The following is a 16,596-nucleotide window of genomic DNA, read 5'->3' as shown; positions in this document are numbered from 1 at the left end:
TGCAACCCTCTGACCTCTTGTTCATGTCAATGCCTGCGAAAGGGGCCTTCAAAAGGTGGGATGGGTACCCACACTTTACCCCACCACACACAAACTATCGATAAAGCCTGCGGTGCACCCATTTATACTGCTGTGGGAGTTAAAATATAAGAAACTTGTATCATTATTTCAACTACCGCGCCGGGGAATCGAACCGGCGATCTCTGTACAGCAAGCCCAGTGCCCGCACCATTACACCAGGCAACATAAGACTTGGTGATTCGAACTGACAGGCATCATCAATTTTAGACGTGGCAAACTTGAAAGTGAGAAGTTATTAAAGGCAAAAGTCAGTGTTTCCCTGCTCACGTGAGTGTGGGGGGCGCGGCCCATAAACAAAAAAAATTGGTGGAAATTCCACATTCATATGGCGCGGACCACAATGTGTAAATGTACCGTAGAGCTACACAAATCATCATGCAAACGTTTGTTGGACTATTGCCAATGCACTGCTGATGAGGGCTTCCCCACGCCGTGCGTGTCTTGAGGATTATTTGACCATACTTTACCACGCTGGTCTGTGTGAATTAAAGGCAGTGGGAGCATACAAGTACAGTACAACGATGGATTTTGCTGCACAACGTAAATTGTCAATCACTAAAATATTCTTATTGTGCATGTTATCATTGTGTGCTCATTATTATCGCTCTATTGTTGTACTGTATTATGTTCTCCGGCACGACACGAAGATTAAACTCGATTTAAGTGATTCTGTTTCATTCATTGCCATTGCCTACGGTGTCCGGCGCGGCATTCCGCGTCAAACAAAACGCGATTTTTTAATCCGTCACATCGCTCGGCAACCTCCATTTCAATTAACACTCACACAAAACAACATACCGACTTAATATTGTATCACTGTCGTTTAAAATTAGTTGTTGAAAAATATACATGACGTTTACTTTTTATTAGTCACGATAATAATGACATTGGATGATCGGGTATCGATTAGCGCGCCTGCTTTAGACAGAGCGACCAGATCCCGCTCAAACATGGCCACGTTTAGGAGGTGACGAGCTCACCTCGCCCCGTGTCCCCTCCTCTCCCTGCAGCGAGCAACCAGCAGCGTCTCTCTTCGCACGCACACACGCAGCACATACCATGGAAGCCCCCGCTAAGCACAAGGGGAAAATGATAGCCTCCAACGCACTGGACGCTAAGGATGAATTAGAGGAGGTAGGCCCCCCGGCCTCGGATAGTTTCGCTACCGAGGAAGGCGCGCCTCGCCCGGCCGAGCTCGGCTGCCTCGCCCGGGGTTCTGGGACCCCGCTCTCGGTCTCTCTCGTCGCCCTGTTTATTGTCTGTTTTCTGTGTGTGTGTTTTTGCTTCGCCTAAAGATTCTAAGGTATTCTAGGGACTCTAGGCTTGAGTCTCGTTGAGTATACTTGTAGTGTATAGTACAGTCGGAATGCCCGGAGTTTTGTGTTTGGTGGGTACAGTACTGTATGGGATGTAACGCGAAGTTTGTCTTGGTCGCGTTTTGTTTTGAGCCGCTGTGATGTTTTGTGCCGTGTTTTTCATTGTTTACAACCCAGGTCGCCCTTGTAACATAATAATTTTGTCTCAGTCGATTCTTACCTCGTTGTAAATAAAGTTAATTACGTACGTGCGCGAAGTAGTGAACTTACTGCTTCAGAAGGCGTAAGGGTGTCAGTTGAAAGCATGGTCTAGGGTTAATGCAGACTGGTATCCCTCTGGGGTGGATATATTGAGTTCTAATTTGTGATACATCATAATTGGGGAGACTGGCCCCCGTCAAGCTTTGGGCCACAGAAGCCACCAAACAGCACTGGTTAAAGAGGCCTGGCAATTGACGAGACTCAGAAAGTCGAAACCGTAGAGGGTTTGCCTACCTAAACATGTCAATAGAGAGTATTCGTTTAGAAGGCCCATGAGCAGATTGACTAACCTGTTATTTACGCTGAGGGACTTTTGTTTGCTCATTTGAATGTATGTGGAGATTTCATAATCAGAATCTTTATTTAGACTGGAGGAATCCAATGAGCTATGAAGCTCTTTTTCACAGATGTCCAGTTGCTGCTGTTAGTGTTTATTTGTATATTCAAAGTTCGGTTGGGGGGTTAACTTTGTTATTCCTCCAGGGTAAGTAAATTGAGTCTCAACTTTGTGGGACGTCAGCAGTGGTTATCCCATGGAAAGATTGGCCCTGCCATGGGAATGCATAATTTCCACCACTGTTTCGAGGTTCTAAAGTGCAATAACCACCTGCCCACGCCCATTCCCATTTATTTATTTGAGTCTGGAAAAACTTTTAAAAAATTATTCTGGAGGGGTGGGAAGTTAATTTTTAATATTTTTGTCTCCACATTGCAGTTGATCTGAAAAATTGGGTTTTTATAGTTGCATAACTATCAAAACCATCGGGCAGTTTTAAGGGATGGGGTTTGCCCTGCCAATTTCTATCCTAGAGCATTTATAATGAAGCTCTGTATAACTTATAGAAAGCAGCTAAGAAGTCAGCGGGTGGTGCATTGTTACCGGAAGGTATTCCTTGTGTTGTAATTGTTGAATGTTTTTTTTAGCAGACCACTGATTGATATTGGACTGTTTTGTGACAAAGGCATGTGGGGAGTGTCCCTTGCCAGACCCAGTGGGTGAAGCTGAATGATTAATTTCAGCTTATTGTTTGTGAATGATCTGAGGCTAATTGTACATCAATCAGCATTAATTACAGAAATATTGTAAAAAAAAACTTGGGTCATTCTAAGACCTAGAATTGGCATTAACCCAACCCCAGTTAAGCGTATAATTGGAGAAATAAGGGCATTTATACCAGTGGTGGTCACTGCCACAAGGTGGTCGGTAGTTATACATTACAGACCATGTAACTGAATAATCCACAAGGCTGGCTGATAATAATTGGCTGTTGAATTTTCAGAAAAAATACATGTGCATTATTTATTTTGTGCTGGGGACTTTTTAAAGGGTGACCAGATGACACATTGTTCAAGAACCTATTTAAAGGGAACTTATTTTTCAGGAGGTGTAATGTCCTGGCTAGAAATCTTTTTATGGTGTGTACCTGTCTAGGCTAAAGTATAAACTCCTCCACTGCTAGTGTTTACACTTGAGAAAACAATGAGATGGGGAACTAAATATGAGCCACTATCAGCTTTGTCATGGACTATGCTAAGAAACAATTGAGCATTAACGATTGTGTGCCCACAGAAGCTGGACCGATGCATGGCCACCGTCACCTCCATGATCGTCAGCGTGTCAGAAAGGGAGGCCAACGATGCCCTCACTGCCCACGTAAGTGATCTTCTTCACAAAGAGCAACAGCAAATTTAGCTTGCACAAAAGAGTGAATTGTATGTTCAGAGGTCTCTATTCCACATCCACAGTTTCCTCCCCTCAGGTCCCTGAAAATTCTACTCTTGAGATGTACCAGTATATTCAGGGCCATGGTGGCATATGTCTGTTATAACACAGCACCTTGGAGATGAGGTGAGTGGATCATGCAAATTTGTAAAATTTCAGCATCTGCTAGGCTACATATTGGCTAGGGAAACAGAGTACAACATGTGCATTTGTGATTTAAAGTTTTCGTGACTGCATGGATTCATATTCTTGGTTCTTTCGGTAAAGTCAAGAATATGTGTATTTGTGGTTTGCGTGAACTTTTGAGTGTTCAATCATATTCCTGGTTTATCTCTGGATACACCAGTTTCTTCCCACATTTAGAATAATAAAATGTTATTTATTTATTGTATACCTACATGACTTTACCGAAAGAAACAAAGAGTCATTCAGCTCCGTGAAGTGTCAGGGAAGAGTCATTCAGCTCCGTGAGGCATTCCTGGATAAATAAAATACTTTATAAGTAAAATATTCCATCCTACCTTGGCAGACATGTCTATATGTGCCACAATGCTAGTATCATTGATTTAACCTTTTGGTTCACCATATTTGCTGTGCAAAATTAATAAGAATCCCATGAATAATTCATCATGCTGAGCCCTTTTAGACATTGTCTTGAGATGCAGTCCGATTTTGTAACTTTATAAATCAAAATTGTATATCGTATTCATAACTAGCGGTTGAATTATGCATCGATTCGTCAAAAAATATTGTTTCAATGCTTTTCGAATTTTATGTTGTATGTAATCGGTAGACGTGACCTATGCAGCTGCTAGAGGCACAACTATTCACACAGCAATGATGTAAACAAAAATCGGGGTCAATAATCCACTGTTAAGTTATGTTTCGCAGGGTCTGTGTTGTAGACCAGTTTGTGGATTTTCACTTTGTGCAGTTTGCATGGGAACATTTCACCCAACCATCATAAGCAATTGTATTGCACTGTATCCGTGTGTAGGTATGTAAAGGAGCACCACAGCATGAGGAGACGTGTCTCGGGCTGACGGCCATCATCTTGACTGACCCAGCCCAGGCTGCCAGGGTAATTACTCTTTCACTTCGACCGGAAAGCGATAATTATGCTGCGTTGTAGCTTAACTTTAGCTACTACTGGTCATTTCATTGAGGTCAAATTACACAAAAGTGCATTTTATGGGATGGTGTTGCAAACAATGCATACGTCTCCGATTAAAAACTGACATGAACTGGGCGTTTTTTCTTCTCTCTAAGCGATTCCACAACCCAAAGTTAACAATGCACAGTTTGGCTACGTTCACTGCAACGTGAGAAGTAAGTGCTGCCCTTTCCCTACCCCCCAGAACCCAACCAACCAACCACGTCATCCCGCACTACCCTGTGGTTGCTGGTAAGTTGGTTGGTTGGTTGGCTGGCTGGTTGGTTGGTTCCTGAGAAGTATGGAGAGATCTTTGTTGTTATTTTTATTCTAACTTGGGTTGTATCAGAATGAGAGTCTATGTCTTAACAGTGACGTGCTGCTATGCAAATTGAGATTTGAGATTGAACCGTCTGCTTTGGGCAGTGCTATCGGGACCTGACCCTGGTGAGTCGGGATGGACTGGGGCTCGTCCTTGCGAAGGTAAACCAGCTGCTCATGGAGAAGTTCTTGAAGATGCACGACGTGGCCAGGAACCAGGTGAGAGGAAAAGGCGGTCGGAAGATGCATCGTAAATCAAGTTTACATGTCATAAATTGATCCATGGTGGCATTATATAATCATCACAAATTTGGATCTTTGTAAATCGGACTTTTGTAATTCAGAGTCCACCTGTAATTATCATTAACACTGCCTCCTAAATTTAAACTATCTAAGAGGCTGACATTGGGCAGCAGGCCTTCAACAGAGCAGAGAGACGACCTATATAGTTATAAAAAAAAAACTCAACAATTTCATCAACTAGCACTGCCTAAAAATAAAGAAAATATTGGTGAGATTGCAGGCAATGGCCCTTCTTCATAGCATAAGGTGGACCTTTTATTTGGCAGGCCTGAGAAGCCTGGGAAATATCCACTGAAGTTGATATGAACAGTTTAGAAATGACAAGCAGTTGAATATTAACTAAGTTTAAACATAATCCTACAAAGTCAAACACATATTCATAATCTGATGTATATTAAAAGTAATCAAATTTCAAAATGTAGAACAGCATTATGGGAAAAACATTATTGGCCATTGCACATTGTTACTTTGAAGGAGCTCTATCCTGGGTGCTATCTTACCTAAATACTGGTATACAAAAGGCCGTGGGTTCGATCCGAACCCTGACTCCTATATATTTGGAGTTTGCATGTTCTCCCCGTGGTCGCTTGGATTTTTCTGCAGGTCCTCCGGTTTTTCCTTCCACATTAGAAAAATGCATTTAGAGTATTTGGCTGCTGTACATTTGCACGTGATAAGCCACTTCCTTGAGCTATCGTTTGTGGCCAAGTGGCTTCTGCAAAAGAGATACATAGCTCAGTGGGCCTTGCCTGGTAAAATAAAAATAGTAGTTAATAGTTTAATAGTTAGTAATAAAATTAATTATTGCAATTCAGGATCATGATTTGTTCCAGGAATCGATGTGTTTTACATTGTGGTGAAGTGGCCCGCTCGTGGCTGCAGGCGTCACATGAACCCATTGCGTACAAGCTAAAGATATAAAAGCATCGCTTCTAAACGCACACAATTTAATGCATGTATTGTGAGCTTAAGAATCACTCTGAATCAATGTATCGATGCATTGTTACACTTCAGTTCATTCTACCAAGCTATTGTTTCGGGTCGTAAGGTGGACATTTATCCTAAGTGCTATTTAAATGTGCCTGCTTTGGAAATAGTAGCTGCGCAGGCTGTTGGCGTCCATCGTACACCAACACACGTGCTAACAATTAACTGACAAACCCCAAAAGTAGCACTGTTTTGACTGTAGGGTTAATGCGTTATGGCAGAAGAGTGGGGAAGGTTGGACCTTCACAAGTGAAACATTGTTAAAGTGTGTGATTGAGTGGTTCAAAGCCAGGAGTGGTGCAGCCTTTGGGCCCAGCACAGCTATGGCTAAATATAGGGGAATGTGAAAAGCACGCTTGTCACAGATGTTTGTAATTTGGGCAAAAAAATGGAGCGTTGCATTCTAACCAGGAGTCTCAGAATAACATTTGTCATCAACGTCAAGCGTACAAAGGATTCTGTATTTGCCACTGTTTGCTTGAAAATCTCGTGGCTGTGTTTTTTAGCGATGTTAAAAGTTTGCCACTTTAAGGAAATGCAATGTTAATTGAGCAGTGCTCCATTCCTGCTAGAAGCCATGTTGAGATGTTATGCAAATTAACTTGCAAGGTGGTGTGTGTTTACGCTGGGAATGGCTGACGTTGGCTTTGAAATTACTAAAAAAAGATACTTTAAGTTTAAACTTTTTTAATTCCAGGTAAGAGTAAAATATTCTGACATACAAATCTCGGTCGTAATTATTGTAACAAAAATGTTTTCGTAGTCATTACTACAATTTTGTGCTTTTTAAATGTTGTTTGTGTGTGTGCTTGTTTTGTTGGTTTCTGTTCAAAACTGATCAGCAAACTGATCAGCTTTGCAAAAGGACTGTTCTGCATTTTGTTATCATTGTATGCCACGAAAATTACATCTTGACATGAAATGTAAAAAAGTAGTAATGATTCCAAAGTATGCTGTTGTTCTTTCAAATGCAACATGATTAATTACGCGTATGTACCTTTTCCCCCTTAATATTTACTTAATATGCTTTGCGGGGGCTTTTATTTTTAATTTTACTGAAATTACACTCAAGCAGCGGTTGCTGCTTTAATTAAAGATAAATATTTTTAGTTTTCAAAAGCTATTGAATGGGGAGTTGTGGTATGATCTTGCATGCAGAAAGGAGTTGTTACAGTTGGGCTTGCAAATCAAATATTCTCACAACATTGTCTGAATGTCTTTATTTCCTCTTCCGTCACTTCCAGCTGGTTTGGTTGGTCCGAGAGGTTGTGAAGAATGGAGTGATAGGCGCCGATGGGGTCACCATGACGCTGTTAAAGCAGATTGCAGGTGCGCACCATCAGGAGGACCATCTTGAAACTCACTTAATCGCCCCTATCGCAGTAAAGTACACAGTGTTACTCGTGTCAACACATACATTTTTCTTCTTGGTTCTTTCGGTAAAGTCACGTAGAAGGGAAATAGTAAAATAATAAAAACATAATAAAAGAAAAAAATATATTTAATTTATTTTATTTTATATTTTAAAACATAAAATAAAATTTTATTTTACATTTTTTATTTTATTATGTTTTATGTTTATTATTTTATTATTTCCCTTCTACTTGACTTTACCTTTATTTAAATTTGTTATATTTTAAAACATAATAAAATAAAATGTAATTTTAAATTTGTTATTTTATTATGTTTTATTAATATTATTTTATTATTTCCCTTCTACATGACTTTACCGAAAGAACCAAGAAGATGAATCCCTGCAGTCACGAAAGCTTTAAATCGAAACACATACATTGTTATCTTTGTTTTATACACATCTGATCCATTGTCTTCCCAAGCCATTGTGCAGTTTTGGTCATTGTACAACATTAAGTGGTTTTAGAGTGGAACAGAATATCCATTAAAGCCTGACATGCTTTGAAATCGAATAACCTTCCAGAAGCAGCCTCAATGTAATTTCTATGAAGTGAATATCAGACTCGGCGGATGACATTTAATCTGCACACCGCATCTATTGTATTGCATTAAGTTGCAGTTTTGCTTTATAGGTGGGGATACAAGTCCCAAGAATATTTGGTTGGCAGAGACCGTGTTGGACTTGCTAACTGACTACAGGTACGTTTTGTGTTTCGCAGCGCGCGTTGAGCCCATGAAATTAAAATAATGTAACTACTGTTTTGGAAGTCATGTCTCTCATTAAAGAGTTTGTTGTCCTGCATTGGTTAATATTCTTTATAACCTTGTAAAACTGCTTCTCTTCTGCGGTTTTTCTTTACCCGATCAATATTTTGATTGTTAATGTATTTTTCAAATTGCATACTTGTCCCTTGCCATATGCAGTTCTATGGGGATGCTTTGTAAGTCAAAATAGTTTTTTGTGTATATTTTTGACAGGGCTTGTAAAAATATTGGCATACACAGTCAACTCTCAATTACCCGATGTAATGGGTAGTGGGAGGGAGCGATGGCCTAGATGCAACAAAATCACGAATCATGCAAAACAGGAAAATTGGGCTCAAAACCCTGTCTGTTTTTACTGTGTCGTAAAGTCATTCGTTTGTCAACATTGTTGCCCACACCTGGGTACCGAGCCACCGACTTGACAAGCGAGCAGCAGCTAAGGTAAGTGTGAGCAAGGCGAATTCCACACCCTGTCTGTCCCCCCTGGGTAATCAAGAAGAGTTGATTGTAATCAACAGTGGCAGCCACGGAGCCTAAGTGTTGAGCGTGGTGCTGGGCAGACCCCCATTCTCAGACAGCGTCGTGGTGTTTGGCTTATAGGGAGTGGGTGCTCAAGAACAGCCTGCTTGTGTCCATGACGGTCTATACGTTCCTGAGGATCATCGTGGACCACAACGGCAGCCCAGCTCTCACCACCCTCCGTCAGAAAGAAGTTGACTTCTGCATTACTCTGCTCCGCGAGCGGGTAGGTGAATTTCGAAATAAAATTTCCGTGTACATTCCCCGTAAATATTTTTTACGTGGTCATTTCAGTAAAATTTCGAGCTCCACGGTTGTTATGGATGTATGTTGAACTTCTTTTGCACCGTACGTAGCCAACCGTGCTAATCGGTTATTTTAACCGAAGCACTATACCCTTGAGTTATCCAAGGCCTCCATTGCAGAAGAAATATGTTCTCACAATGTATTCTTACCTGTCTTCAATCAAATTTTACGACAATTATTGCTTCTCATGTTTCTTTGTGTCCCTATTCAGTTACAACCAATTGTTTGCAATTGTAACCTATTTCGATTCACAATTGCAAATGATGAATTTCATAAGTTATTTTCTATGACGAGTAAAGTCAACATAGCATCACGCTCTCTTCATTTACGTCCACCTTTTAATTGCCGCTTCTATTACTGTCGATGCGTTTTCTCCTTGCTGCGAGCGCAGTTTGCAGACTGCACAATGATTGGGCGGGACCTGGTACGGCTACTACAGAACGTCGCCAGAATCCCCGAGATAGAGAAGCTCTGGAGGGACATGCTGCACAACCCACAGTCGCTGAGCCCGCAGTTCACAGGTAAAGACGCCCGCCCGCCCACCCGCTCATACCAGCCAGTTACGCTTCACGCTCCAGCGTTCGCAAGTTATGAGCGGCCCTTCGTCAGCTGCTCCTCGGGTGGTGGCGATGGTTGGACGGCCATCTTCACGCGTCGCTTGACCCAGCACGTTCCGTCGCAGCTCATTAATCGCGTCTCTTGCAGGCATATTGCAGCTTCTGCAAATGCGAACGTCAAGGAAGTTCCTCGCATGCCGGCTCACCCCCGATATGGAGACCAAACTGCTCTTCATGATGTCAAAGGTATGGAATTAGCAGCCGACATGCTGGCCCTATTTAAACAAAGACAGCCTTGATAGTAGTTTTGAAATTTTTTTTTTTTTCCAAACCAAAATACAGGAATGTAAACAAAAGACAATATTCGCTCCGCCTAAAAATGAAATATTATTTTTGAGCCCATCAGTCAGCCTATTGGCCTTTTAAGCAAACAATTTAAGGCCATTTGTTTAAAGCAGGTAAGCTCTGGACTGGTTTTTGGTTTTCTCTTCCTGTAATTCGATTTTCGCCATCGCCGTTTCTAAACTGTGTTTCTGCGACACCCCACCCGGTTTGCTCACAGGTGCGGTTCGGGCAGCAGAAACGCTACCAAGACTGGTTCCAGCGACAGTACCTGTCAACACCCGACAGTCAGTCCCTACGCTGCGACCTCATTCGCTACATCTGTGGGGTGGTGCACCCCTCCAACGAGGTGCTGTGCTCCGACATCCTGCCCCGGTGGGCCCTCATCGGCTGGCTCCTCACCACCTGCACAGTGAGATTCCTCTTGCATTGTCTAAAAGCAAACAAACGCGAGTTGCCATACACACCTGAGTGCATTGTGTGATTGTACTACTGAATATCAATGACCGACAATTAATTGCAGTGTCAATGTTATATTTTTCTCGTAACAATATTTTGTTTAGGGGGGAGCAATTGAACATGTAGCGATTCACCCTCCACCCTGCGAATCGATGATATGTGATTTGTGTCATGACCTGGGTAAAGATTTAATATTTTTTTTGGTTTTGGTAGGATTCACTCATTTGTACCGTCTTGTCTGTATTGTGTCTAGAATGTACTATTGCCACATCTGTACTGGCTTCATCGTTTGCTTTGTCTATCTTGTGTTTTTGGTTACTGTTTGTCAAATGCCAGTAGCAATTGATTGATTAAAATGTATTATTATACACAGCATGCTATGACTTTGTGCTTCATAATTGGTGTGTTTTGGGTTAGAATGCAAGCATATTACACAAGAGCTGACCTTTTAGCATATGATGGGATGTAATCTACAGAGACACGTCATGTATAAAATTACCCAAATTTTGCTTGCTTTTTAGCATTCTGATTTGCTGAAAAACCAAATCAACCCGTATATTTTCCAATGTGACAACTTTATTTGATTCCCGTTGTCGGCTAGTGGAGGGTTATAGGTATATAAATTACATACCTACATGTTCTAACTCAAAGGAAACCAATTCTAATCATGACTATTCGTGATATGACTTTGTAAGAAGATATGATTTTCGATGTTTGCATATTTTACGTGATTTCATGGAAACCCTACAGCTTCCTGAAATCCTGCAGCTATTATAGGTTTTACATGTGCCACGATGGCAAAACAATATCTTATCAATCAAATATTGACCCCCTAATGATGACACTAAATCAGGACTATTTATTGAACCGTGCAGGGTATGAGTTGTCACAGCCTTGTTGGTGGCTTAATTGTTACAAGCCTAATTGCTGTTGGGTATCTAATAGTTGTGATTACTTAAAAATGTGCAGAAGTTGTCGATGTTGTGCTTAGGTTGCTTGATGGGTTTTTCCCCAAATGCAGAAGTTCTGACAGCCTCTCACATCCTTCTTCTCTTTTCAGTCCAACGTGGCCGCCACCAACGCCAAGTTGTCGCTGTTTTACGATTGGCTGTTTTTCCAGCCTGACAAAGACAGCATAATGAACATCGGTAAGGACAACTCTCCTTGCTCCCAAAAGCAATTAAAAAAAAAAATGTAATTGCGAGAAAGTAACGGTCATATAAACTCATGCTACCCCCCCCCCCCCCCCGGCTTGAAGTTTGCCTGATTGCACCATGGAAACTTTGACACTAAATAAGGTCTAATTAAATGCATTGTTTCCATCTCTTGGTTATGAAATATAATTACCGGGATGTTAATGCTTCACAATTATTAACAAATTGTTTTATTTTTCAACAGAGCCTGCCATTCTGGTCATGCACCATTCTATGAGGCCTCATCCAGCAATCACAGCCACGCTGCTTGACTTCATGTGCAGGGTGAGGGCTTCTATGTATGTTTTCATAACAAGACATTGCCCGCTATTACATGAGCAATTCGAAAGTGTATTGCTCAACACATGCGTTATCCTTGATTTAGTAATTCTTTATCCTCAAGCTACTAATTGTGTCTCGGCTGTGCGGCTTTATTATCACTGCCAAGCTAATTGTTATCTTTGTTGGCCGCCTAAAAATTTTAAAACGCAATCTCGCGTGGAGATTTTTAGGAGCCAACCAGTATGCCAGGATTAATGTGTGGCTGTCTCGACTTGCAGATAATGCCAAACTTCTATCCCCCGCTGGAGAGCCTTGTTCGACAGGGGGTCTACAGCTCTCTCCGCAGCATTCTGGAAAAGAGGGTCCTGCAGTGAGTGCCACCAACCACCCACACGCTTATCGTCCTAAAGATGAATTATTGTTCACAGCTGGCCTCCTGCCGTGCGGTCGCTTGTGCTATTTCTGCCCAGAGTAAGGGACGAGCAGACAAATGGATCTAAATAAAAAATATACAAATTCGAACAAAACGTATGAACCATTTGCTCAGGGTATAAATAGGGAGGTAGCGACGCATCGACTCATCAATGAATTTCGATACTTAAGCTCGTGTGTCAAACGTAGTTTTGTTTAAAAATCGATGTTTTTCGATTTGTGTCTGTTGCATATAATAGAGGTTACTTCTTGCAACCACTGGAATTGCTACCATTCACTTCATTGTTCATAGATATATATTATTATATATTTATTATTAGATATTATTTCGATTTAAAGCTTTCGTGACTGCAGGGATTCATCTTCTTGGTTCTTTCAGTAAAGTCACGTAGAAGGGAAGTAATAAAATAATAAAAATAAATAATAATAAAATAAAATAAAATAATTATGTTTTATTATTTTATTACTTCCCTTCTACGTGACTTTACCGAAAGAACCAAGAAGATAGATATGTATTATTATATATTGTTCTTTATAAAAATGTGTGCCCTGCATTTCTAGAGAGGATTACATATGTATGTATTGTTGAACTTCTTTCGCACGGTACGTAGACAACTGCTAATCGGAGGTGTGGGGGAAAGACAACAAACTAAACACAAAAATCTCTTTTAAAGAAATTAGTTTTCAATCTAGATTTAAAAGTGCATTGCTTCACTAGCTTCCTAATATCGGAGGGAAGAGCATTCCTGACGGCCGCAGAATCGCATCTGAAAGCGCATGATGCGGTGAACGTCTTAGTTCGATGGATAGCTAAAAGCCGCTGCGAGGATAACCGGAGTGTGCGTGATGGTTTATGCTCCTTGATGAAATCAGCAAGGTGTAGTGTTCATTTGTGGCAAGCACTTTGTGTGTAATGAGTGTGAACTTATAATATATTCGTTCGGCAACCGGAAACCAATGCAGCTCGGCGAGCACTGGATGGACATGGTCGGATCTTGCAGTGCCCGTCACGAGCCAAAGAATTTTGTACACGCAGCTTAGTAATGTTTTTGCCAGACGTACTGTAGAGTAGTGAGTTGCAGTAATCCAGCCTTGTCGATGCTATGCTACATGCCACTGTGTTGAGCTCATTAGTTTGGGCATCACAGTCGAATGGTAGCCTTAATCCTGAGCCTATTGTATATGTTTTAGTTACAAAAGGTATTCTTATTGACAAAGCTGGTTGTTTTTTTTCTTCTATAAAAACATTGCACCTGGAAATTCCCTCGAGATGGGTGTCCAGGGTATGAATTGGCTCATATACAGCAAAGACGTAATGATGCGTATGCAAACATGTTAAATCTAAAACTTATACAGTTTACATTATAAAATGGATATCACACCTCGGCAAACATATACTAATTATATGGTACATACCGCCGTTCATATAGAATGCACTCTAGCTGTAACACTATATGAATGAGTGAGTGAGTGAATGTCATTCCGGTTTTGTCTGCTTACTAATGAAACTAGATCACCATCAGGAGGCTGTACTGAGCAACGTCGCCTCACACTTTGACCCAACTGTTTGGATTCCAGGTCCCTGTCGCCACTGTTTGACAACCCCAAGCTGGACAGAGAGCTGCGCTCAATGATCCGGGAAAACTTCTCCGAGTTTACCAGCTCTCCGTCGCCTCCCATGGAGGGCGAGAAGCCCCTTCAGCCACAGCTGCATTTTCTCGATGAAGGTAGAATTAAAAAATACTTTTTTCTTTTCTTAGCACAGTCCAGTCTGCTTCTTCAGTGCTCTCTCCAATGGAGAGGTTGGCGACAACGCATCTCTAACTTTTAAATGTGCTGCGTCAATAGCCTACATTAGTCCAGTGCTATTAGTTCATCAATCCACTGCCTTTTGCTCTCTCTTTCCCCTTCTATCATCCCTGGTACGGCAGGGATGATAGAAACAAAGTACATTCAGTTGCATTAGTAAAGCACAAGCCACTTAAGTGTCCAAAGTGCTGTTCTTAAATGAACACTACTAAAAGCATACATTCATTGGAAGTAAACTAATATGATTTCATACTCCGTTGTTTTCATTTGTTTTAAAATAGGAGCATTAACTCTAAACCCTCCAAATCACTGCCCACCACCAACCACTGTTGACCATTGCTGCCCACCACCACTGCCCAGCATGATTGCTCACCTTTGGTCACATGGCTTAAGGACCGTGACATGGCCTAGGGCTAGCATGTTTGCCGCTTGTTGCAGAGGTTCACGGTTCGAATCCAGCAGCCACTCTGATTAATACTGCGAGTGTATTAACTGTAAAAATACATATCCTCTGCTTCACAGTGGATGCTAAAGATCTTGTGACGTAATTCACAAGAGTAGAGGACTTTGTGTGCCGCTGTCATGGTCCAAATACACCAAACTTGAAAACACCACCGGCACAATTAGTCCATTGGAATATGCGTAGCAATTATCGCTCCCTGCTGTGGAAATTTGGAAGAAGGTGTAATGGGATATTTTTGGTTGTGTATTTTGTTTACCGAGATGTGCTGCTGTATATGTGGATGTTACCCTTCATCCCACCACCCCCTCCACCCTTCCCGACCCCCCCCACCCCCGTTACATCAGCGGTGAAAGCGGACGATTTGCCTTCGACCATGGAGCCCGACAACCACATTGGGGAGCGAGGAAAAGATGAGTGTTGCTTCGACGCGACAGAGGCCACCTTCAGCGACGAGGAGGAAGAGGAGAAGTCGAAAGGTGCTGCCCTTATCGATCCAGTCGGCAGTTGAAACTAATGTTTATCAATTATAATTTGTGAACACGTTACAGCCCCTTGTCAGCCAATTGCTGGAGGAAGGTTGTTTGGCCATGATTTACAGAATCACAAACTGTTAATTTGAATGTATGCACGTGGATATTTTCAGAATCAGAATATGTATTGAAACTGGAGGAATCCACTGAGTTATAAAGCTCTTTTTCACAGATAACGCAAACAACTAAATTGACAACCCAGGTTGACACATACCCCTGCAAAATCTCAAACTCTAACCAAGTACTCCCCCCACCCCCCCCCCCCGCCCCCTCAAAATAGCATAACGCAATGGATGAATAAAATTAATTTAAAATATTTAAATACCCCTACTCAACTACAGGCTACTGTGTGTGAAGGCCAAACATCCGCACAACAACCCCACAACACCTTAGCCCGCTTGTGCCATGTACTTTGTAACGTTGGGGCGTGCGGCGGAAAAGAATCTGTCCTCGGGTACTGAGCTGAGCGTCGCGTTGCCGTTTGTCTCGTGAACATACGAGCAGAGCACGCACGTGTTGCAGGGAAGAAGGTGGAGCTGAGGTTCCGGCCGATCCGGGAGGCGGTGTCGGAGGAACCCCTGGATGTGACGCTGTACCTGGAGCAGCTGGACGAGTCGCTGAGGGACAAGGTTCTTGCCCTGCAGAAGGAGAGGTGAGAACTTTGACCACACTGGTGTTCGTGTAAAGGGCAATATGTGGTTTCAACATTTTTCAATACATTGGGGTAATTGTGCACGTAAAAAGGCATCGACTCATTGATTAGAGTAAATTGTTAGCGTCATGACTCGTGCATAGGATTTGCGTGTAAGAATCGATTTAATTGTTTTTGGATATGCTGTGTGTAATAGGTTCACGTGACCCTTGCAGCCACTAGAGGTGCTACATTCACCAAAATATGACGAAGCGTTATCAGTTCTTGAATAAAATCACGACCCCTTCATTACATCTTGTGGGGTGGGAGGGGTCGGGAGACAAATAGCTTCATGTTTAGTGGCAATGATTTATAAAGCATTTTTATGATAAGCATATATTCTTGTGTAATAGTGCAACCCTAAACAAGTGTTTTATCTCAGCTATTGCGAACCAAATCAAACCGACTGAAAGAAACGTAAGTAATGTACTGCAACTCTCATTAGAATCGTGATCTGCAGGGGTTAAACATTCTGCTGGTTGTTTTTTATGTATGATGCCCTTAATGATTTTCTGCATCCGATGGATCCTGACAATACTGTGCCTTTTTTTGCAGTGACACCGAAACTCAGTGTGAAATAATGCAGGCCATAGTGGAGGTCATACTGCAGATGGTAAGCCAAATTATGTGCAGTGATGTTTGTCACAGTGATAGTTCGATGTTTAATCACATTCAGGTGGTTTTATCATT

At 41.8% G+C, this 16,596-nt stretch overlaps 1 protein-coding gene across 8 annotated transcripts in view; it reads left to right on the top strand.

Annotated features, from left to right (window-relative positions):
- Positions 1 to 817: 817 nt before the first annotated feature.
- The window catches only part of INTS3 (integrator complex subunit 3), a 39,434-nt gene continuing 23,655 nt past the window's right edge, over positions 818 to 16,596 (top strand). For 2 of the 8 annotated variants that reach the window (XM_061553462.1, XM_061553461.1), the window contains exons 1-17: positions 818 to 1,314; positions 3,229 to 3,312; positions 4,379 to 4,462; positions 4,961 to 5,074; positions 7,390 to 7,474; positions 8,191 to 8,257; positions 8,924 to 9,068; positions 9,540 to 9,669; positions 9,854 to 9,951; positions 10,268 to 10,459; positions 11,567 to 11,654; positions 11,905 to 11,984; positions 12,260 to 12,351; positions 13,992 to 14,140; positions 15,030 to 15,161; positions 15,738 to 15,867; positions 16,462 to 16,519. In XM_061553462.1, the coding sequence (XP_061409446.1) occupies positions 1,141 to 1,314; positions 3,229 to 3,312; positions 4,379 to 4,462; positions 4,961 to 5,074; positions 7,390 to 7,474; positions 8,191 to 8,257; positions 8,924 to 9,068; positions 9,540 to 9,669; positions 9,854 to 9,951; positions 10,268 to 10,459; positions 11,567 to 11,654; positions 11,905 to 11,984; positions 12,260 to 12,351; positions 13,992 to 14,140; positions 15,030 to 15,161; positions 15,738 to 15,867; positions 16,462 to 16,519 (1,902 nt within the window). In that variant the 5' untranslated portion in view covers positions 818 to 1,140. Of the gene's footprint in view, positions 1,315 to 3,228; positions 3,313 to 4,378; positions 4,463 to 4,739; positions 4,787 to 4,960; positions 5,075 to 7,389; positions 7,475 to 8,190; positions 8,258 to 8,923; positions 9,069 to 9,539; positions 9,670 to 9,853; positions 9,952 to 10,267; positions 10,460 to 11,566; positions 11,655 to 11,904; positions 11,985 to 12,259; positions 12,352 to 13,991; positions 14,141 to 15,029; positions 15,162 to 15,719; positions 15,868 to 16,461; positions 16,520 to 16,596 lie in introns of those variants that run through there. The other 6 variants (XM_061553460.1, XM_061553459.1, XM_061553465.1 and 3 more) reach the window with 5 other exon arrangements.

Source organism: Lethenteron reissneri, chromosome 18 (assembly GCF_015708825.2).
Source record: "Lethenteron reissneri isolate LAM-NWPU_2019-01 chromosome 18, ASM1570882v1, whole genome shotgun sequence".
Lineage (NCBI taxonomy): Eukaryota > Metazoa > Chordata > Hyperoartia > Petromyzontiformes > Petromyzontidae > Lethenteron > Lethenteron reissneri.
Note: the sequence above shows the minus strand (reverse complement) of the source record. Positions and strands in the feature narration are given on the sequence as shown.